The following is a 22,531-nucleotide window of genomic DNA, read 5'->3' on the forward strand; positions in this document are numbered from 1 at the left end:
AGCTGGAATCAAGATTACCAGGAAAAATATCAATAACCTCAGATATGCAAATGACACCACCCTTATGGCAGAAAGTGAAGAAGAACTGAAAAGCCTCTTGATGAAAGTGAAACAGGAGAGTGAAAAAGTTGGCTTAAAGCTCAACATTCAGAAAATGAAGATCATGGCATCCGGTCCCACCACTTCATGGCAAATAGATGGGGAAACAATGCAAACAGGGACAGACTTAATTTTGGGGGGTTCCAAAATCACTGCAGATGGTGACGCAGCCATGAAATTAAAAGACGCTTATTCCTTGAAAGGAAAGTTATAACTAACCTAGACAGCAGATTAAGAAGCAGCAACATTACTTTGTCAACAAAGGTCCATCTAGTCAAGGCTATGGCTTTTTTCCAGTAGTCATGTATGGATGTGAGAGTTGGACTATAAAGAAAGCTGAGCACCGAAGAATTGATGCTTTTGAACTGTGGTGTTGGAGAAGACTGTTGACAGTCCCTTGGACTGCAAGGAGATCCAACCAGACCATCCTAAAGGAGATCAGTCCTGGGTGTTCATTGGAAGGACTGATGCTGAAGCTGAAATGCCAATATTTTGGCCACCTGATGTGAAGAGCTGACTCATTTGAAAAGACCCTGATGTTGGGAAAGATTGAGGGCAGGAGGAGAAGGGAATGACAGAGGATGAGATGGTTGGATGGCACCACCGACTCAATGGACATGAGTTTGGGTAAACTCTGGGGGTTGGTGATGGACAGGGAGGCCTGGCATGCTGCAGTTTATGGGGTCGCAAAGAGTTGGACGCGACTGAGAGATTGAACTGAACTGATTTACATGGTGAGAAATTCCTCAAACCTCACGCAGAAGAAAAAAAAAACAGCAGTCATAGTAACTGCCCCCAAAATATTTGCTCCTTGTAAAGAAAACACAAACATCCATGGCCCTTTTCAACACCTGTTTTTGTTCACTTTTATATCCTCAATGGCTAGCACTTAAGTTCTGTTCAGTCGCTGTAAACATTCATGTTTACAACTTTTATTAAAAAAAATAAGAGTAGAAGACTAGCCCACCAGATTTTAAAACGTAGTTAAAAGCTCACTCTAACAGTTTATTATCAAAGCAGATAGAAACAGGTAACAAATAGAAAGTACTTAAAATACATAACCAAGTACATATGTGAATTTAGTTAATGATAGAGACAGTATTTAAAATCAGTGAGGAAAAGGAGGGTAATCCATTAAATTGGACTCAGAGAGGTTAGGTAATTTGCCCAAAGTCAAACACCCATAAGTGGTGAGTCAACGATTCTCCCTGATTTTCTAATTATCTTTCTCACTCAGAACTCTACCTGTTAAACATTTCGCTAACCTTTTTTTTAAATCTCCGTACTGCCAAGGCTTTTTTCTTTTCTTCTGCCAAGCCTTTGACAGGGCAATGCAAACAGAAGGCATCAATGAATCGGACCACAAAGGCACGCAGGGAGAAAAAGATAAAAAATTAGAACAAAAGTGTGGTTATCTGATGAGATCGCCCACCCAGACCGACAGGCCGAAGGCAGGCCGTGGGCAAGTCTAGGACCCCCGGAGGACTTGCGTCTCGGTGGTGGCCTCGCTCGTGTAACGCGGCGCCAGCAGGTGCACCAACCTGCTCGGCGCAGGACCCTCAGGACTCTGCTCGCGCGAGACCGAGCGGACGACACCGAGCCTGCGCAGGGGAGACCCCAGAGCCGGTGGGAGGTGGCCTGTGGGCGCGCCCGCGGATTGGCCGGCACAGCCGGGTCGGCGGCGGGAAAGTGAAAGGCAGCCTGCCAGAGCACGCCAGAAGTGATCGGCCACCGCTCGCGCGGTGTCCGGGGTGGTGGCCCCGCGCCCAAGGGAGAAATGCGGGCTGAGCACTGGTGGCCGTGGAGGGGACCCCGGTCAAGCGAGAGGCTAGGGGTGGCCTGGAGGTGAGACCACGCCGCGATCGCACAACTGGGGGCCCCAGGAAGAGAGTTGGGGAGCAGATCTTCGGAGGAGGGCGCTGAACTCTCTATTTCTCCAAAAAGGGAGAGTCTGGGGCTTCCAGGACCTAGGCGCCCGATGCGCGCGGTCAGGCCTTCTAAGCCCTTGGCCCTCATTTTGGTCTCGGCACTCCCTGCCCATCTCCAGCTCCCGTCCTCCGCCGCGTCCTCCTTTTACTTTCTGTTCCAGTTCCCTCCTGTGAGTTCTGCAAACCACATCTCTCCCAGGCCCAGAATCAACCCCCAGGCATGAACTGACCTTATTCCTTTTCCATTGCTGTCCCAAGCGCGTTTGTAGATGTACAAGTACATCTTCAAGTACAAGATCTGGTTTCTACTCTCCAGGAGTAACGGACAGCCCCGTTGGGAAGACTAGACTGAACCACAGGAATGAACTGTATGGTTCAGACACGTTCTAATACCTGATCCAAAATATTCGTACTGTTGGAGCTCAGAGAGGGAGGGACTTGGGCTGGTCTCTTCTTTGTGAAGGTCTGTATATTTTTTAGGTATAGCTTCAAAAGTCATTTTCTTTGGGAAGCCTCCCAGGATTGCCATCTCCCACTTTAAACTGTTCATCTTTTTTAGCTTGTTTAGTTAAACAAGGGTCTGTTTCACAAGCACTTAATACGTGGTTTCGTGTCTAAGTCTTCCAGGCCGCTAGGCAGGGACTCTTGTGTTGTGTAGTATCATCTAATGCATGAATACGAATTTAAAGGATTGAAATAATAATAATAAGGATTGAAATAGTAGAAGGTACTAAGGTGAGCCTGAAACAGTGGAAGGTATTTGTGTAAGTCAGAGATAGTAAAAGTTTGGCCCCTGGGCCAGATTACTCTGTAGAAACTTTTTTTTTTTTTTCTGGCCTCACCCTGCAGCTTGTGGGGATCTTGGTTTCTGACCAGGGATTGAATTCCAGCCACAGCAGTGGAAGTGCCAAGTCCTAACCACTGGACCATCAGGGAGTTCCCTCTAGACAAATTTTCTTGACTCATGCTGTTTGTTTTTACTTGAACTAGTGGCCAACATTTTAAAATCAGAAAATTTCTTTCACATCCACTCACTCAAAAGTCTGGGTTTTTAGCATCTCTTGGAAAATCAGATGTGGCCAAACAGGACCCATGTGTCTGCCTGGCACAATTAGCAGGAACTGAGTAGCAGTTCCCTCCTTTAGACTCAGTATAAGATTTTCAGATACCCAGTCCCCACTAATCATTGTCTCCCAGACACTGAAGCAAAGTACCAGCTGTCATTTACCACCTGGTTTATGTTACTCACTCTGATGAACTGCCTGGCCTTTTGCCACGTTTGATCTTGATATAGATGAAGGAGAGTAGGAAGGAGCACAAGTAGGAGGGTCATGGGCAAAGGGACAGAATGGGAAGAAACATAGTATATGGGAATGTTAGGGAGGATTCAAGAGCATAGGTTTGCTCTTAGGGAATCATAGAGCGCGGCTATTGCTATGGGTTGAATTGTATCCCCCAAAAGGATATGGTGAGGTCTTAGCCCCCCCCCCATTCCTCAGAAGGTGACCATATTTGGAAACAGGGTCATTGCAGATGTAGCTGGGTAAGATGAGGTTATGCTGGAGTAGAATGGACCCCTACTTCAATATGACCAGTATCCTTATAAGAAGATGGCCAAATGAAGAGACAGACAGAATGCCATGTGAAGATGGAGGCATACCCTGGAGTACTGCATCTGCAAAGCAAGGAACAAAAGGATTGCCTGCTGTCACCAGAAGCTAGGAGAGAGACCTGGACTAGTTATCCTTAGGAGCCTGCAGGAGGAAGGCACCCAGCCAACACCTTCCTTTCAGACTTCTAACTTTCAGAACTGCAAGAGAATAAATTCCTATTGTTTTAAGTCACCTGGTTCATGGGACTTTGTCATGGCAGCCCTAGGATATAATTCAGCTCTGTGAGTCAACAAGAAGCTATTATGTCCTTTAATGGGTGATAGACGAAATCATGATAAATTTTTGATTATTGATGTTAGCCGTGCCTTAGAAAATTATTTCATTTGACAGTGTTCTCAGCACTGATTGGAGCCAGAAAACATGTTTAGAGATTTTACAAGAATTCAAGCATGGAGTGAGAACATTTTGAGTTAAGATGGAGTTGGAGCAGTTTTCAGAATTAGGTAAAATATACAGACAGAAGGGATAGAGGGGGAGAAGTCCAAGATGACTACAGCAGTGCTGCTCAGATTGTAGCAAATTTAAGGAATCACCTGCACCGTGAGCTGGGTGAGGACAGATTGCTGGGCCCCTCCCCGACTGACTGATTCAGTGGGTCTTGGCAATGCTTCAGAATTTGCATTTTACCAAGCTTCTGGGTGAGGCCGATGTTGCTGCTCTATGGATCGCATTTTTGGTAAACTACTGTGTTTCTGGCTTAAAACAGTACAAGCCCCATTAGGGGCTTCTTCACCAGAGTATCCCAGGGCCTAGAAAGTGCCTGGACACTGTAGGCTCACTGTAGGCACATTAAATATTTATTCAATGAAAACTGATTGGGCAGAAACAGCTGTAAGAAGGGGGAATACATTTAGAAGCAAAATGATGAGTACATTTTTATGCATTTGATTCTTCTTGACTGGCAGTAAGACACTGGTCTGGACATGAATTGTGAATATAGGCTACAGTGTAAGTGAGGAGTTGGAGTTTTAGATTTATGATTCATTTTAGACAAAGGTGATCACTGAAGCCAGAGTTGATATGGTCATTGAGATACAGAATATAAAAGGAGAGGACTAGGGGCTGAGCCTTAGTAACACCAACATTTAATGGCTGGAAAAGCTGAAAGGGTAAAGACAATAAAAAAGTAGAGTGGGTGGAGTATCGTGCATTATGGAAGCCAATGGAGACAAGAATTTCAGGAATTATTTAGTCAAGGGGAAGTGGGAAGAGAGATAACCTATTATTCACTTATTCAATGATTTTTTAATTGAGCACCCACTATGGTCCAGGTAGTGGTCCAACACTGCACAAAATAAAGACCCCCACCCCCATGGAGCTTACACTCTTGGGAGGCTTATACTGTAGTGATGTGTGGCTTTCTGTACATTGGGGTAGGTTTTTTGGTTTTTACTTTGCCATGCAGCTTACAGGATCTTGGTTCCTCAACCAGGCTACAGCTGTGAAAGTGCCAAGTCCTAACCACTGGACCGTCAAGGAATTCCCAGGGTGGTTTTGTTTGTTTGTTTTTAATGTGTACAATAACACTTTGGAGTAAGTGATATTTCTCTTTTACATTTGCAGAAATGATGGTTGGGGGAGATGAAGAAGCTGGGACTCTAACTTGGCTCTGCTGGCTTCTAAGCCCTGTTCTTTTCAGAACCCTAAGCTGCCTCTAACTTGTAATCACCAGGGTCACTTTTCTGCTTTAGATACTATTTATATACTGATGATTCCAAAATCTGTATGTCCATTCTAGATTTTCCTCCTGACCTGCTGATCCATTGGCTTCTCAGAAGTTTCCTCCTGGATACCTCACAGGTAAGGCAAATATGACATGTCTGAAGTGGAATTCACCAGCTCCTCCCCCTCACCCCCACTCTTTCACTCCCACTACCCAGTTGTTTTGTGTTTGTTTTTTTTTTTTGTAACTTTAAACTTTTTATTTTATATTGGGGTATAGCCAATTAACAATGTTGTGGTAGTTTCATGTAAACAGTGAAGGGAGTGAGCCATATATATGCATGTATCCATTCTCCCCCAAACCCCTCTCCAATCCAGTCTGGCACATAACATTGAGCAGAGTTCCATGTGCTATACAATAGGTCTTTGTTGGTTATCCATTTTAAATATAGCAGTGTTAGTGTACCAGTTATTAGTATATCATATCTCAATTCGAAATCTATTCTTCTTTGCTTTGCTTATGTTACTAGATCTGAACCATCTCCTTTGCCAGCTGGTACAAGACTTATATTTTGTCAACAGAGGTTGCTGGAGGGAAATGCAAGGCCATAGGAAAAGGAAGGAACTTCTCTTGCTGGTGCTGGTGTGCTGTTTATTTATTGGTGTGGTTGCCAACAGATCAGCTAGGGTGAGTGGCACTCACCCTAGTGGTTGTTTCCTGTGAACCCATTCTGGCCTGGACACAGGGCCCAGCAGGTTCCTACCCCATCAAACAGGCCACTTCCAGCTCCAGACTGCCCACCTCCTCCAGTGAATTCCTCCACCACCCTGCAGGCCACTCCTACACACCAGCTCCAGCCAGCACCCCAGTAGGTTTCTTCTCCATCAATAGAGTGTGTATTCCTGTGATAGCCACAATCCCTCTGAAAAATGTCTAAATCTCAGTGCCAGCAGGGAAGAGTCTTCTTCTAAGCTCCTTGTTCTTCCCTCTACCTCCCTCTAAGACTTTCTGGTGTAGGAAAGAGGTGAAATTTGTGTTTTATGAATTATAGAATGGTCTGCTTATCATTTCAGATTCTGAGACCAGGAGTAAGATAAAAGATTGGAAGTCAAAGATGGTAATTTCAGAAGAAAAAAATTCAGCAAGGACTGTATCAGAAAGACTCCAAAGACAAATCTCCCAGGAATATAGGTTATTTGAAATCAATGATCCTGAGGACAGGTTATTGAGGTATTGGGTAAGTTCCTTAGATGATGCAGTGAGACATCCCTCTTCCCAAGAGAGAGGTATCAGGGAAGTGAATGTGATCCCCAAAAAAACCATTGCAGGAGAGAAAGGCCATGGATGTAAGGAAAGAGATAAATTCCTTTCTGCAGAAGAAAGATCCCACAGATATGAAAACTGTGGTCAGAGCTTCAAACAGAAGTCAGAAATAACTGAACATCAGAAAATTGATAATGTAAAGAAAACCTATGAATGTAAGTAATGTGGAAAAACTTTCAATCGAAGCTCAAACCTGATTATACATCAGAGAATTCATACAGGAAAGAAACCATATGTATGTAGTGCATGTGGAAAAGACTTTAATCAAAGTTCAAATCTTATTATACATCAGAGAATTCATACAGGAAAGAAACCTTATATATGTCATGAATGTGGAAGAGACTTCAATCAGAGCTCCAACCTGGTTCGACATAAGAGAATTCATAATGGTGAGAATCCCTATGAATGTAAAGAGTGTGGGAAGGCCTTCAAGGGGAGATCAAACCTTGTCCTGCACCAGAGAATTCACACCGGAGAAAAGCCATATGTATGCAATGAATGTGGGAAGGCCTTCAATCAAAGCTCAGATCTTATTATTCATCACAGAACTCACACTGGAGAGAAACCATATGAATGTTATGAATGTGGACAGACTTTCAGTCAAAGCTCACACCTGGTCGCACATCAGAGACTTCATACTGTAGAGAAACCCTTCAAGTGCAGCAACTGTGAAAAGACCTTTAGGCAGCGTTCCCACCTCACTGAACACCAGAGACTCCACAATGGGGAGAGACTCTATGAATGTTGCAAATGTGGGAAATCCTTCAGTGGACGCACGGCCTTTCTGAAACATCAGAGGCTACACACTGGAAAGGAACTTGAATGTGAAAAAGCCTGTACTTCTAACTTGGATCTTATCCAACAACAGAGAATGCACAGGGAAGAAAAATCTTATGAATGTACTAAGTGTGGAAAATCTTTCCGGGGAAGTTCAGATCTAATTCGGCATTGGATAACTCACACTGGAGAGAAAACCTATGAATGCAGTGAATGTGGGAAAGCCTTTAGCCAGAGGTTGCACCTCATGACACATCAGAAAATTCACACTGTAGAGAAACCCTATCAGTGCAATGAATGTGGGAAAGCCTTCCGGCAACATTTGCTCCTCATCCAGCATCACAGAATCCACAGTGGTGAGAAACCTTATGAATGTAAGGAATGCAGAAAAGCCTTCATCTGATGCACAGCTTTTCTCAAGCATCAGAGACTTCATACTGGAGAGAAACTTAAGGAAGTTGGGAAAACACTCAGCAAGGAAAAATTACTTAGAGAAGAGCAGAGAATTAACCAAGAAGAGAAAGCTTATGGTGCAGTCAGTGTGGTAGAACTTTTCGAGGCAGCTCAGACCTCACCTGACATCAGGTAACTCACTCAGGAGAGAAACCCTATGAATGTAAGGAATGTGGGAAAACTTTCAATCAGAGCTCAGACCTTATGAAACATCGCAGGATTCATAGTGTAGAAAAACCTTATGTGTGCAATAAATGTGGGAAATCTTTTAGGGACAGCTCAGATCTCATTAAACACCACCATGTTCACACTGGCAAGAAACCTTATGAATGCCCTGAGTGTGAGAAGGCCTTCTGCCAGAACTCACACCTTGTTAGTCACCAAAGAATTCACACTGGAGAGAAAGCCTTTGAATGTAGCCACTGTGGGAAGGCCTTCAGCAGGCACACAGCTTTTCTTGATCATCAGAAACTTCACACTGGAAAGGAGTTTGGGGAACACAAGAGTGTCCTTAAATATGACTTACTCTAATAGGAAACAGAAACCTAATGAGTGTAGGAAAAGCTTGATGGAGACCACGTCTAATTGCACAGTAAAGGGTTTTTATTGCTGAAAACCATTTGAAAGTAGGAAAACATTTGAAGAGCCCTAATGGATGGAAAACATGTAAGAGTAATGTGGGCAAGCTCTTGGACATAATCACCTTTTCTCTGCTTCAGATCTGAAACTGGCATACAATCCAGAGGATACAATTATTTGAGAATGTTTCAGGGGACTTCCACTGTTGTTAACATCATTAGAAATCACTGTGCCGGGGACTTCCCTGGTGGTCCAGTGGCTAAGGCTTCATGCTCCCAATGCAGGGGGCCCGGGGTTCGATCCCTGGTCAGGGAAGAAGATCCCACATGCTGCAACTAAGACCTAACACACAGTCAAAGAAATAAATAAAAAAACAAATATAAAAAAAAAAAAAAAAAAGAAAAGAAATCACTGTGCCAACAACCCCCGAACTAATTTCTTCATGGAAGGATCCATTTCAATCTTGACTACATAATCTAGTGACAAGTATAAATCTACTTTAAGTATTTTAGAGTGATTAAATCTCTCTGGGATAAGTTCTTCCGTTAGATGTATATTTTATACATATTCCCCTTTTATCTCCTTATAAAATATGCTTATGCATATGTGATAATACTAATTAGGATGAACCATCAATTAAGAGGAAACAAAAACTAATAGAAATGACTTGACAACAGGAAAGCTGAAGGCCAGGATACAAGAGCCAAATGAAGTGTTCCCCAGAGAAAGAATGATAATGACTAGTAGTATCAGGAAATGAAAGAGCAAAGGAAAGGACAGTGGGTATCGGAAATAGGACTAGACTGAGTGCCAGGGCAGGGCATTTAGGTGACCTGAGTTGGTAGGAATTAAAGCAACAAATTTGAAGGGTGAAGTGATTAGAGGAGAGTGATTTTGTCTTGAACCAGAGCTTTGTAATTATTTGAGAATTGGAGACTCTAAGCAGAACTCTGAAAGAGATCAGTCATCTTTAATCTGAAAACTGATATTGGTAATTAGGTCCTGCCTATCTGCACAGTCAAGCACAATTGTCAAATATTTCTTGTACCATGAACTACTGGTAGATTGTATATGAACTTACCCATATCAGCAGACAAGAAAGTTACCGAATGGGACAATGTAAGGTGAGAATTTCAACCTGTATCTTTCCTCAGTGGGAACAGCTTGTGAGACGCACAGAGGGGAGCAGTGGTTCTCAACCAGGGTGATTTTTGCTTCCCAGAGGGCATTAGGCAATGTTCCAGAGACATTTTGGTTGTCACAACTGGGAAGGAAATATTGGCATCTAAAAAGCAGTAATGTTGCTAAATATCTTACAATACACAGCTCGCTCTACCTCCAAAAAAGAATTATTTGACCCTAAGTGTCAACAGCGCCCTGGTTGAGAAGCCCTGCCCTTGGATATTTAGAACACCAGTCACCGGGGGCCATTTAAGGAAGCATTTCAGTGTGATATGGGTAGTGGCAGTGCATCCCAAATGGGAACCCAGAGTCTGATAGAAAACTAGTTTGATGAACTATTTCAGGAGAAGCAGTGTGGTGTAATGGAGGGGACACAGATGTGGGTTTGAATCCCAGTAGGACATGTTGGCCTCAGGACCTGGAACAAATTATGTAACCCTTCTGATCCTTATTTTCCTCACTAATAAAATGGTATTAAAATAATCTACCTCCTGGTGTAATTGTGAGCTTTAAATGAGAAAACTGAAATCTACTGTTGACACACAGAAGGGCATCTAGAGCTTTAACCATTTCTAAACGGAAGATGAAGTATTTACAAGCAAAATAAAAGATGTGTAAGAATACCCTGCTGTGTTGTGGCTAGTATAAAGAAGATGACCCCTTAAAGTTCAAAGCACTGGGGCCTAGGGCTCCTCCACAAGGGCATGCTAAACAGTAGTGGGATGTCTTAAAGTGGAGAAGCCCATCCACACCATCCCTGAAAGCTGGCTGCTGGGGAATCCCCTGGAAGTCCAGTGGTTAAGACTCGGTTCTTTCACTGCCTTGGGCTCGGGTTCGATCCCTGATCCCCACAAGCCACATGGTGCAGCCAAAAACTCTCTTCCTCATGCCATTGAGGTCCCTCTCCCAACACACTATCAAATCTACCAAACACACTAGTGACATTGGTCATTAAATCTACTCCTTATTTGGCTTCTTTTCTTCAACTCATTTCCTCACTAAAGCAGGATGGGTTTGAATGTAGCAGTTGAGAATGTTGAAAATAGAGCTGGTAAATATGTTGATGTCTCTTGGCTGCAGCTACAGTACAAATCATTTCTCATTTCAGTTTCTGAATCTCTGATGAAATAAAGATTTGGAAGAACTTTCTTCCTATGTCTGAAGTTGAGAAGATTAGAAGACCTAAAATTCTGGTCAGCCATGTGCATGAGTTAAGCCTATTGTGAAGAAGACCTTAAACAACTGGGGACAAATTTGGAAGGACTGGTTTGTCTGTCTCTGGAGTTTTATTAGAACCTTGGGTATAATGATTTCTCCTGATTACCTCCAAAGGGTATCCATGCATTTTTTGGATGTGTGATCAAGGAGACTGTACCCACCCACCCATCCACCCCCAATGTGCTTTCTTTCCTTTTAGCATAAAGAATCTCTGGATCAAATCTGGCAGCACCTTGAGATCCTGAGGGTGAAAGTGAACAAGGCTTCTCTGAGCCTTGGTCTTCCATTACTGTTCTAGTTGTCATGGAACTGTTCACCTTTTTAATCCATGATGTACACCACTACTTGATTTTCTTCAAATACTGCTTTTATCATCTCACACACAAACAAATGCAAACTCACATTCAAAAAGGAGCCAGTGGCTGCTTGTTTTACTACAGTGAAAGTTCTTGACTTGGCATTTAATATGCTCTCTCATACTGACTTGTCTCTCACTTCATGAAAGCTTCTAGTTTGAGGCCTGGTCTAATTACTGTCCCTAAACAGCTAATTCGTTGTCCTAACTCTTATCTCAGGTTGTCTTGATCCCCTGCAGCTTTCAGAGTCCCTATCACTTAAAATAACTTTTTTCTTTAAACATGGACATGTCTGACAGGTTCTGATGAACACACACTCAATTCTTTAAAGAAAAATGCCTTGGCACTTTTTTCCCCACATTGTTCATTGTAAGAAAAATTCAAGCACTGAAGCCTGGCTTGTTGGAATGAACAAACCAAAGTCCTTTGTTTCTCTGGCCTCAGAGCTTACAAGAAGCCATTATTACACTGTAAATCGTTTATGTATATTCTCTTGTTTTCTTTACACTTCCTACACATTTAGCTTTTTGAAAGCAGGGAGCTATGTTTTTGTATCCCCTCACCTGTAGCCCAGGCCTAGATTTACATATATAATTTTTTTCAATAAATGTTTGAACGTGCATGTTTATAATTTTCTAGTTTTGTGTTGGTTGTTGAAAACTATAGTCATCACAAGAGCATAGTATGTGTAATTTCCTTTCTTTTCTTTCCACTCTAGATATAGCCATAAACTAGTCAGTATAGGAAAAATTCAGGTTAAATTATATTTTGCTTGGTCAAAGTACTTGTTTTGAATTGGTGAATGGTTTCTAGTTAAGTGTTTTGCGGGGAGGGGAGGGTGGCAGGTTTGGCCACACCTCACTGAGCTTGTGGAATCTTAGTTCCCCCACCAGGGATGGCATTCGGTTCAGGCCGTGAAAGCACCAGACTCCTAACCATTGGACCACCAGAGAATTCTCCCTAGTTAAGTATTTTAGTGATTCCCATTTGAAATGTTTGCCAGAGAATGGTACTTCACATTATATCTAAATAATTGCTCTCTAGCATCTTCCTGAGATCTTGTACCCCCAGAATCGGGTTGTTTTATACACATCTGGCTGGTGCACACAATTTTGGTAATTTATATTTTGCTAAAAGATCATTTCATCTAGATTTTTCAATATCCTACCCTAAAGCTGAGTGAAATGGTCTCTAATTATTTTCATCTCTTCTGATTCTGTTGTTATGTTTTATTTCTCATTCCAATTCTTAATTTTTCTTGCTCTTAATCAGGCTGTAAACAAGTTTATCTATTTTGCTGCTCTTTTCAAGGAAATGAGCATTTGAATTTATCCCTTCTACTATTTTTAAATTTGTTTTTTATCTTTACTGATTCACTCTTCTTTGCTTCTTTAGGTTTATTTCACTATGCTTTTAAAGTTTCTTAAGGTGAGTTTTTAATTGTTTTATGTCTGTTTTCATTAACAGGGGATGTAGTTGTTGTTATTCTTCAGTTGCTCAGTTGTGTCCGACTCATTGCAACCCTATGGACTGCAGCACACCAGGCTTCCTTGTCCTTCACTATCTCCCGGAGCTTGCTCAAACTCATGTCCATTGAGTTGGTGATGCCATCCAACCATCTTGTCCTCTGTCATCCCCTTCTGCTTCCAGCCTTCAATCTTTCCCAGCGTCAGTCTTTTCTAGTGAGTCGGCTCTTCGAATCAGGTGGCCAAAGTATTGGAGCTTCAGCATCAGTTCTTCAATGAATATTCAGGACTGATTTCCTTTAGGATTGACTGGTTTGATCTTGCTGTCCAAGGGACTGTCAAGAGTCTTCTCCAACACCACAGTTCAAAAGCATCAGTTCTTCAGTGCTCAGCCTTCTTTATGGTCCAACTCTCACATCCATACATGACCACTGGATGAACCACAGCTTTGACTAGATGGACCTTTGCTGGCAAAGTGATGTCTCTGCTTCTTAATACTCTAGGATGGTCATAACTTTTCTTCCAAGAAGCAAGTGTCTTTTAGTTTCATGGCTGCAGTCACCATCTACAGTGATTTTATGGTGTACATTTTCAAGTATGGCTGTTGCTAAGTCCCATAGATTTTACCATGAAGTGTTCTCTTTATTGCCTTATAGGTGCTTTGTAATTTTGCTTTTGATTCCCCTTTTTGGTCCAGTTGGGTTCTTTTCTCTCTAGGGTTCATACTAGTTTGCTTGTTCTGTGTTTTCCCATGTCAATTTGGATGCTCTACTGTTCTCTTCCATTCTCATAATGGTCACCTTTCCTTCCCGAGAACTCATAATCAGACACATGTTTGTTATTATTGGGAAAGCAGATAGCAATAATTTGCTCTATCAACAAGTCCTTTTCCCCCATCCCAATTAACTACATCCTTAAATTTCGTTTTTCTTCTCACCAGGAATTGTTTTTATTTACTGATGGACATGCATAGGCCTTTTCAAACTGTTCATGGGGTGACAAACCTAGACAGCATATTAAATAGTGGAGACATCACTTTGCTGACAAAGGTCTGTATAGTCAAAGCTATGGTTTTTCCAATAGTCATGTATGGATGTGAGAGTTGGACCACAAAGAAGGCTGAGGCCCGAGGAACTGATGCTTTTGAACTGTGGTGTTGGAGAAGGCTCTTGAGAGTCCCTTGGACAGCAAGGAGATCAAACCAGCCAATCCTAAAGGAAATCAACCCTGAATATTCATCGAAGTACTGATGCTGAAGCTCAAGCTCCAATACTTTGGCCACCTGATGCGAAGAGCTAACTCATTGGAAAAGACCCTGATGCTGGAAAAGACTGAAGGCAAAAGAAGAGGGTGACAGAGGATGAGATAGGAATCATCAACTGATGATTGTGGACATGAGTGTGAGCAAACTCTGGGAGATGGTGAAGGACAGGGAAGCCTGGCCTGCTGCAGTCCATGAGATCGCAAAAAGTCGGACAGGACTGAGCAACTGAATAACAACAACACTTTCTCCTTAAGGGTAACTTCTTTTTCCAGCTGTGACCCTCTAATCAGGTCTGGGAAGATGTAAGTGGAAAACAGAAGGTAGAGGAGGAAAGGCTGCAAAGAGGCCACGCACAGGGTAGAACTTCCCGGCCATTTCTATCAGCTTGGGCAGGACCCTGGAGGCACAACTGAACAGAGAAGCAAGGCACACCAGCCTAGGTTAAAAGTTTGGCCCACACCTGCCACATCCGCTCCAGGACTGCAATTCCCAGAGCTCTCCGCGACAGGGGAGGCCTTGGGTGCGCAGGTGCACACCTGGCTTCCCCAGTCAGCTGGAAGTGCGAGCTGTGCAAAAGTGGCTAGGTGTAAGCTCCGAGTCCTCTAAGGTGAAGCTTAGCGGCGGCCCTCAGGGTGTAGCCCAATGGCCCGCTCTGCTGTGGCCGGTCCAGGAAGGCAGCAGCGGTTTCTGCAGTGAGCACACCCCGCGGGCAGCCCTTTGAGGAGCCGAGGACAGATTGCGCGTCTTTGCACGGAAAGGGGTCCAGGTCCCCACTGTTCGTGGAGGGCGGGCGCTGGCCTGGTGCCCCTCTTCTCTGAAGAGTCCAGGGGTTAAAGTGAAGGATGGGGAATTGCAACTGGCCAGGCGGTCAGGCGGACCCCGTACCCAGTGCCGTGCGCAGGAATTCAACTGGGAACTGGCCACCGGGACATCACCCTGAGACACAGGCTTCCGCGCTCGTCTTCTGCGCCTCCCTCGTCCGTAGCCAGTGGCCCCTGTTTGTGTGCCTTTAATGGCCTCTGGGTGCCATCCACCTCTTTCCCTTTAGATTTTCCTGACGCTGGACACCTTACCGAGACCAAGTCTTGCCCAATAGCTGCCTCTTAACAGGACCCTGCTACAGATCCTGGGCGTTTGAATAAGATGGCATTAGAGAAAATTTAAACTGTTCTTTTTTTGTGGCCACTACCGAAATTTTAGGAAGAGTGAAGGAGCCATCTGGCAGGAGGCTCCACTCCAAGACCTCCAAGAGTCAATCATTGAAAACAGGCAAGTCACCTTGCTCTGAAAGTTGCTCAGCTCCGAGTTCTGGAAAAGGTTTTTGCTTCAAACTTGTTTCTTCCCATGAGATTCCAGAACAGTCCCCTCTCCCCAACCCCCCTCCCCCCCACCGTGTTCTTTTCTCCTGCTATAGCCTTTATGAAGTTGTAACATGTAGTGTAGAAAACACTTTATATATCTGTCTATCAGACTTTCTCAAAGGCAGTGACACGAATAGGAATCTGAGGAGGGATGGAGAAGGAAAGACTAAAGGATATAGTACAAGGTCTTGGTAGGTGCTGAGTGTGTATTTAATGAATGAAAAAAACAAAAGTTCTGCTTATATTACAAGTGCCCCTGAAAGACTCTGGTTGGTGTGGATCTTCTCCAGAGCCAATCCAAGAGAGGATGGCTGTATCACTAACAGCAGCTAAAACTCTGGCCCTTCTAGGTACACAGGATCAAGAAAAGGTTATGATGATGGAGCCAAAGGAAGAGAAACAGACTTGGGAATGTGAGACCAGACTACATGGGAACCACTCTGCTAGTTAAGAGATCTTCTGCCAGCGCTTCAGGCAGCTCTGTTACCAAGAGGCTCCTGGTCCCCGGGAGGCCCTGAGCCAACTAAGGGTCCTCTGCTGTGAGAGGCTGAGGTCTGAGAGTTACAGCAAGGAGCAGATCCTAGAGTTACGGGTACTGAAAGAATTCCTGACCATCCTGCTCAAGGAACTCCAATCCTGGGTGTGGGGACATCACCCAAAGAGTGGAGAGAAGGCTGTGACTGTGCTCGAGGATTTAGAGAAAGGACTCGATGAATCAGGACCCCAGGTGGAAAGGGGAACATATGATATGTTGTGGGAACCAGATCAACGACCTTCCAGCCTGACAGAGGGGCAGTAGTAGGGGGAGTTGCCAAGTTCAAAACTGTTTAGGGCCAAGCAGAACACTGAGTGTGTGTTTCTGTCTTTCCTGCCTTCAAGCCCTGAGTGAGACTCTAGCTCTTCTTCCTGCCCCTGTGCTGTGAGGAGGCTCTCTAAAGTCTCCTTGAAAGCTTTGGTCCCACAGAAACCAAGTGGTACCTGATCACCCCCAGGTCCCAGGCCTTGCGTGTGGACCTGCATGGGAAGAGCGATGGGAGAAGGCAGCTCTGGGAGCACCCCGGGAGAAACCAAGCTTCCAGCTGCAGCCTATGGAGCCCAGGCCCTTCCCAGAGAGTGGGGAGGGAGGGAAGGAGGAGGGAGTATATAGGGCACAGAGCAGGAGCTCAGAAGCTGTCATCATCCTGGCCTCACTGTTCTTATCACTTAGGTGAGAGATGTCATCACCCACAAAATTAGGAATAATGATAACCTACCTTATGTAGTAGCTCTAAGGATTAAATTTCTAGTGTATCTGGCTATAAAACCTCACCAGCATCTCTTGGTTTAGACAGCCCTAAGTGTGTGCATGCTCAGTAGTGTCCGACTCTTTGTGACCCTATGGACTGCAGCTCACCAGGCTCCTCTGTACATGGGATTTTCCAAGCAAGAATACTAGAGTGGGTTGCCATCTCCTTTTCTAGAGGTCTTCCCAACCCAAGGATCAAACCCGCATCTCCCGTGTCTCCCACACTGCAGGTGGATTCTTTACCTGCTGAGCCACTGGGGAAGCCCCGAGAGCCCTGAAGCAGGACCAGAAAATACTTCATTCACTTTTGGCCTCATCATTTTCACTGCCCTGAGCTACAGGCCAGCCTGGAAATCTTTTCTCTTTGAACTTTTTCATGGCTCCCAAAACACAGTTTGTAATCTGTAAGGCATTCCATATGAGACACAGCCTGTCATTACCTTTCTCTACCACGTACTCCCCATCCAGAAGCCCCATGTGAAACTCTCTTCTGTCTACACTTCTGCCCTTCAGATTTACCACAAGAACTTCCTCCCCAGCTTCCATCCATCCCCATAAAGATCCTCTCCTCTCTGTCTATGGCTGACGCTAGACTGAGAGCCTCAGGACCATGAACTGTCCTTGCTGAGCACTGTATAACCTCATAAACCATTGAAAACGTGACATGAATATGTTGCTAATCAAGAAGATTCTATAACACTTGGTTTTACACCATAACTCCATCACCACAAGACAGAAGCATCTGAAAATTCAAATTCTTATTAGCAACAAAACAGGAAAAACAAAAAAACAGATTAATCTTAGTGTCTATTCCAAAAGTACGTTTTTACTTCCCAGCACTTCCTTCCCTTTCTTGCAGAGTTTTCCTTGTCTCCTTTACCTCTGTTTCATAAATCTCTCTTCAGAGCTAACTATTGTTTGATATTTTTTTCCTAGTAAGCATGTTTCACATTTCTTTAACCACAAGCATTTAACCTGGAAAAAAGATGTATTTTTTAAGTTTGTCATTACCTTACAGCCACTGTTGTTTGTCCTTTTTAGATTATAGAAAGCATTACAGACAATTAAAACCACAAAGTGTTACAGGCCTTTTAAAGATGAAAAGGCAAAGCATTTGTCTCTTCTTTTTTTAAAGAGCAGGTCAAAGGGAAAGGCCGAGAGCACCAAGCAGGCAGTCATCCCTTCAGTAAAGAACCAGCCGGTTGGGGACCCTTTTCTGTGACTACAGATTGGAGGAGCAAGGGTTGACTGGGAAGAGGTGAAGGTCACAAAGTCAGAGGGGCAGGGTCTTTGCACCTTTAGGAACATCCTTTTCCATCACCCTGTGATTCTCATTTTTCCTTTTCTATACAACATCAGTTAACCATTCCCCAGTTTCTTGAAAATATTAACTTCTTCTCATATTTTTAAAGAGTAAATAAATACTAAAAAGATCCTGCCTTGAAATTTATTTTATTTTTCAAATAACATTTTTGCAGTGTTCTATAAATTTAAAAATTAGGGGAAAAAAAAACAAATAAGGAGAAGGGACGAGAAAAAAAGGAGAAGCTTCCTGTACACAGTCCCATTACCAAGAGATGACCTCATATTTAAGTGACTGTCCTTCTGAATTCTGTCGAGTGTATATTGAATATTTTTTAAGCTTTTATTTTCATGCCAGAAATCCTAATCTGAGTGTCATTTCTCTGTACACTCAAAACAGGCATATCTGCAGTTTCCATCAAACGTTGCAGAAGATGATGCAGAGACCAAGGACAAAGGGTCATTGCCACAACCACCCATTACTGAAGTGGAATCACAGGTGCTCAGAGAAAAACTCACCACTAGCACCACTACCTTTGAAGCTGCCTCTGAAGGTGAGGGCCCTTTAAAGCAGCAGCAGAGAAATCTTAAAAGGGAGAGACTGAGGGAATCCCCCTCTCAGGGGAAAAGCTTCAGACAGATGATTGTAATCCATAAGATAACTCCCACAGGGAAGAAAGACCATAAATGCAGTGAATGTGGTAAAGCCTTCATTTATAACTCACACCTTATCATCCACCAGAGAATTCATTCAGGAGAGAAAATCTATAAGTACAGTGACTGTGGGAAAATGTTCAACCAGAGTTCAGACCTCATTCAGCATCAGAGAATTCATACAGGAGAGAAACCCTACAAGCGCTATGCCTGTGGGAAGTCCTTCAGGTGGAGTGCTCATCTTGTTCAGCATCAGAGGATTCATTCGGGGGAGAAGCCCTACAAGTGTAATGAGTGTGGGAAAGCCTTCAGTCAAAGCTCCTGTCTAAGTCAGCGTCTGAGAATCCACGGTGGCAAGAAACCTGTCATCTGTAAAGAATGTGGGAAAGCCTACAGATGGAGTTCCAAGCTTATCAGACACCAAAGAGTTCATGCCACATGAGAAGAGCCTTCCACATGGCAGTCCATGTGGGTGAGAAAGTCTCCAGGCAGAGTTGTACTTTTGTCTAATCAGTGTTAGGACTAGATTCCATAAAAGTTATAAGCGCCTTAAGATTTTTCCCGTGTCTTTCTTGATTTAGGAAAAACTGTTACCTAGTCCTACTACCTGCAGGTCATCATTTCACACCCTCTGTTTGAGATGACTGTATCAACTAGCATACCTTTGGCTTCAAGTAACAGCCAACATGCCAACTTCATTAGAGTTCTGGGTCCGGCACAGAGCTGCTGTGCAGGTAATGGCCATCCTATATTAGTATTCTTATGAATGGGTCTTTGGTCCTGGCCCTTCCTCAGCCCCACAGTAATCTGCCTATTGGGACAGGATCCCATCTACAGCTGTCCAACCATGAGACAGAAACCACACTTGTTATTTGAGCAGGGAAAGTTTAATATAAAGAAGTATTAACTAGTCAAGGGGAATGATCTATTAAAGGAGACAAAGAGATCTTAAGAATATAGGACCAGGAGCATGGGGAACAGCTATTACCTCTAGGGAGAGCCACACACAAATAGCCCAGGACTCTGGACTGGTGTGGCTGCTCTAGTGGTGCATGAGAGCTGGTCTGTAGAGGCATGCAACAGTCAGTTTGCACCTTTTCACCAGCCTGCATTGAAGTTGGTGATGGTGGGAGTTTACTGTGGAAGTCAGGACTTTATTAAAAAAAAAAAAAAAAAAACAGTTGTTAAATATTGACCAACATGACATCGGCTGGTAAGGTTCATCAAGGTGATACAGGCCAGGGCAGGAAGCCACTGGTTGAGGTACCTGCAAACTCACCAGAGGACAGGTGCCACATGGTAAGGACAAGAAGGGAAAACTACCAGGACCCCCTTCCTCTTTGCTTTGTCCCTCCAGCGCCCTCTAGTGGCAAAGGCCTTCCTGATTCTCAGATAAGAGTTTTTATTTCTTTCTCACATAAACGTCCAGACATGAGCTGGCTGTCAGCAGACAGCCCACAGGCCAAATCCAGCTCGTGACCAGTTTTTTTTTTAATAGCCCACAAGCTAAGAATCACTTTCATATTTTTAAATGTAAAAAAGCAGGGGGAAAAAGAAAGAAACGTGGCTCACAAAGCCTGAAATGTTTACTTCTGGTGGCTTTACAGGAAAAGTTTGCCAAACCCTGGTCTAAGGGACAGCTGAGTTTAGTTTCACCAGATACTTCAAGGACCCACCTTGCTCCTCCATCCCCTAGACTAGGATGGGTTTGCCTGCATGGTTGATGCTGGATCATTACTGTATCCACATTCCAGCTCCTAGGAAGAGTGAAGTAACAGTTTCAAGGACAGGCAGTTTCCTTTTCACCAGGTGTTACAGAAGGTGCCCCAACTGAATCTTGGTGAAGATTCAGTTACACTGCCACATCCACCTACCGCTGGGAAACACCTCCAGCTGGGTGACAGTTTGACCAATTAAAACCCAAGGGGAAGGAGAGAACCAATTTAGAAAGACAATTGGCAGTGCTCTACCCCTTGGAACATCTCCCCACTTCTGCAACCTGGTGCTGCAGGTTGACTGGGGAAGGAGTGTCCTGGTTCCAGAAACGGCACAGTAGGATCAGGGAAGCAGAGGATGACTCCCACTTGGGAGTCAAGGGAGTGGAGTGTGGATTACAGTCCTCCTGTGACCACAGCTCAGCTCAGAGAATGGGGACGTACCCAGCAGATCAGGGTTAAAGAAAAGTTTGTCTCCTTTCTTGAAGACTTTTTGGGTAATCTTCGGAAGCTGACCCAGACCTTCGCTCACTCCAATGTATAACCACACTTTCTAGCAAAAGGTGTCAAATTATCAACTCTGCAGGCCCCCTGCCCTCATCCCCTCCACATCTGTCTTCTTAGTCCCTCCAGCAGCCTCAGACAACAATGCTTTCTTCTTTCTGAAGCCAAACCTGCTTTCTGTACCTTGAGTCTGTCCTTTCCCACTGCCACTAAGTTAAATTTTAGTATTTGGTTATTAGATAATTATCTCAACAGGCCTGGTTGTAAGTCGGCAGGCACCTGGGGGACAGCAAGCGAACGTCTGGGAACAGCGTAAGGAATCCCACCTTGAAATGCGAAACATTCTCACGAACGACCTGAGAACGACACCGGCTCAGGTCCCGGGTGGTGGGCGCCCCTGGACTTGACTTGGGGGTCAGCGTAGCAGCAGCCCACGCTCACTCCGGGCCCTCAGACCTCTCGCCCCACAGGTCACCAGCAAAAAGGCAGCTCGGGCCTCGGCCAATCAGCGCGGCGTGCCTCCCGCCCTGCCGGTCAGGTGGCGCACGGAGGAGGGGTGCCCGGCTTCCATCTGCAAGGCTCCCCATCTGCAAGGCTCGCGCCCTGACTCGACGCAGCTCCTTCCTCTTGATCCCGGAGGCAGTGGCGGTCGAGCGCCTTCGATGACTTCTTAAAGGTTTGGAGGTGCCGGCAAAGTTGGGTCCACCGATAAAAACACTGCCTCTAAAGCGTGGTACAAATAAGTAGAACATCAGCGTTCTCGTCGGCGGCACAGCAGGAGAGATGAGAGTCGCGGCCGAGTCCCCGTGAGAAGCCCGGAGCTGGAGACAGGGATGTGGCAGGGTCGGCAAGGGCCTGGGGAAGGGTGAGCTCGCGTCCTGGCTGGCCTCGTTGGCCAGCGCTCCCCAGCTCTCAGGGAGGAGGCGGGCTTCCTGCTCCATGGGAGAACCGAAGCATTCTCTCCTACTTCCACTTCGCGGCGCTGACCGCTGCTGCAGAGTTCAGGTCTCCACCAGCCTCGTGGCACGCAGCCCCCGCGCAGCCCACAGGTCCAGTCGCGTCGTAGGCGCTCAGCCTGAGGTTGATGAATGTCCAAGGACCCACCTTATTGAAGCTCTGCCCTCAGGTTATCACCAGAATCGCGCCCCACTTCCCACTGGATTTTACTGAGGCTCCAACTCCCGTCCATTTTCAGGGGTTCACCCAAGGGCACAGTCTTGGCATAGCTTCATCTCCAATGCGGAGGGAATATGATAAGGGAGAGGTTATTGCGGATTACTTGGTAATTTGTGTTATAAGTAAACGTTTGATTTCAAAACGTGTAAGGGACTACAGGAGTTCAAAGATAGGTTTCAGATGGTCCATGAATTCCCTGAATTTGCATGCACATTTTTCTAGGCAGAATTTTCTGGAGTTTCAAAGATCCCAGACCCAACAACCTGAGGCCAGGAGTGCCTTAGACCAGGAGTCACTTAAAAGAACATATTTTTTTAAAAAAAGAACATATTAAAACAAAACATAAACACCAGCCCAGAAATCTCAGTAACATTTAAAAATAAAAAGAACCATTCAGATGATGGGGGAGGGGTTGCTTTTATTTTTTTGCCCGCTCAGCTTGTGGGATCCTAGTTCCCCCACCAGGTATTGAACTGTACCCTCAGGCAGTGAAAGCATGGAGTCCTAACCACTGGCCCACCACGAAATTCCAATCCAGAATATCTTACATTAA

General features: G+C 44.6%; 3 protein-coding genes across 7 annotated transcripts in view; 2 read left to right on the forward strand and 1 right to left on the reverse strand.

The window, feature by feature from the left end:
* Positions 1–22,531, reverse strand: part of ZFP3 (ZFP3 zinc finger protein) — a 95,127-nt gene that overhangs the window by 62,081 nt on the left and 10,515 nt on the right. The window lies entirely within an intron of this gene.
* Positions 1,642–21,476, forward strand: ZNF232 (zinc finger protein 232). Its single transcript, XM_070478873.1, is given in 4 exon segments — positions 1,642–5,500; positions 12,647–12,679; positions 18,330–19,055; positions 21,273–21,476. Coding segments are annotated over 4 exon segments (1,038 nt in total). The 5' UTR covers positions 1,642–5,425.
* Positions 6,850–10,164, forward strand: ZNF594 (zinc finger protein 594; the record flags this gene model as incomplete). The annotated part of the gene is made up of 1 exon (XM_070478413.1): positions 6,850–10,164. A coding segment is annotated over one exon (1,017 nt), but the record flags the coding sequence as incomplete, so codon positions are not given.

Source organism: Odocoileus virginianus, chromosome 17, assembly GCF_023699985.2.
Source record: "Odocoileus virginianus isolate 20LAN1187 ecotype Illinois chromosome 17, Ovbor_1.2, whole genome shotgun sequence".
Taxonomy (NCBI): Eukaryota; Metazoa; Chordata; class Mammalia; order Artiodactyla; family Cervidae; genus Odocoileus; species Odocoileus virginianus.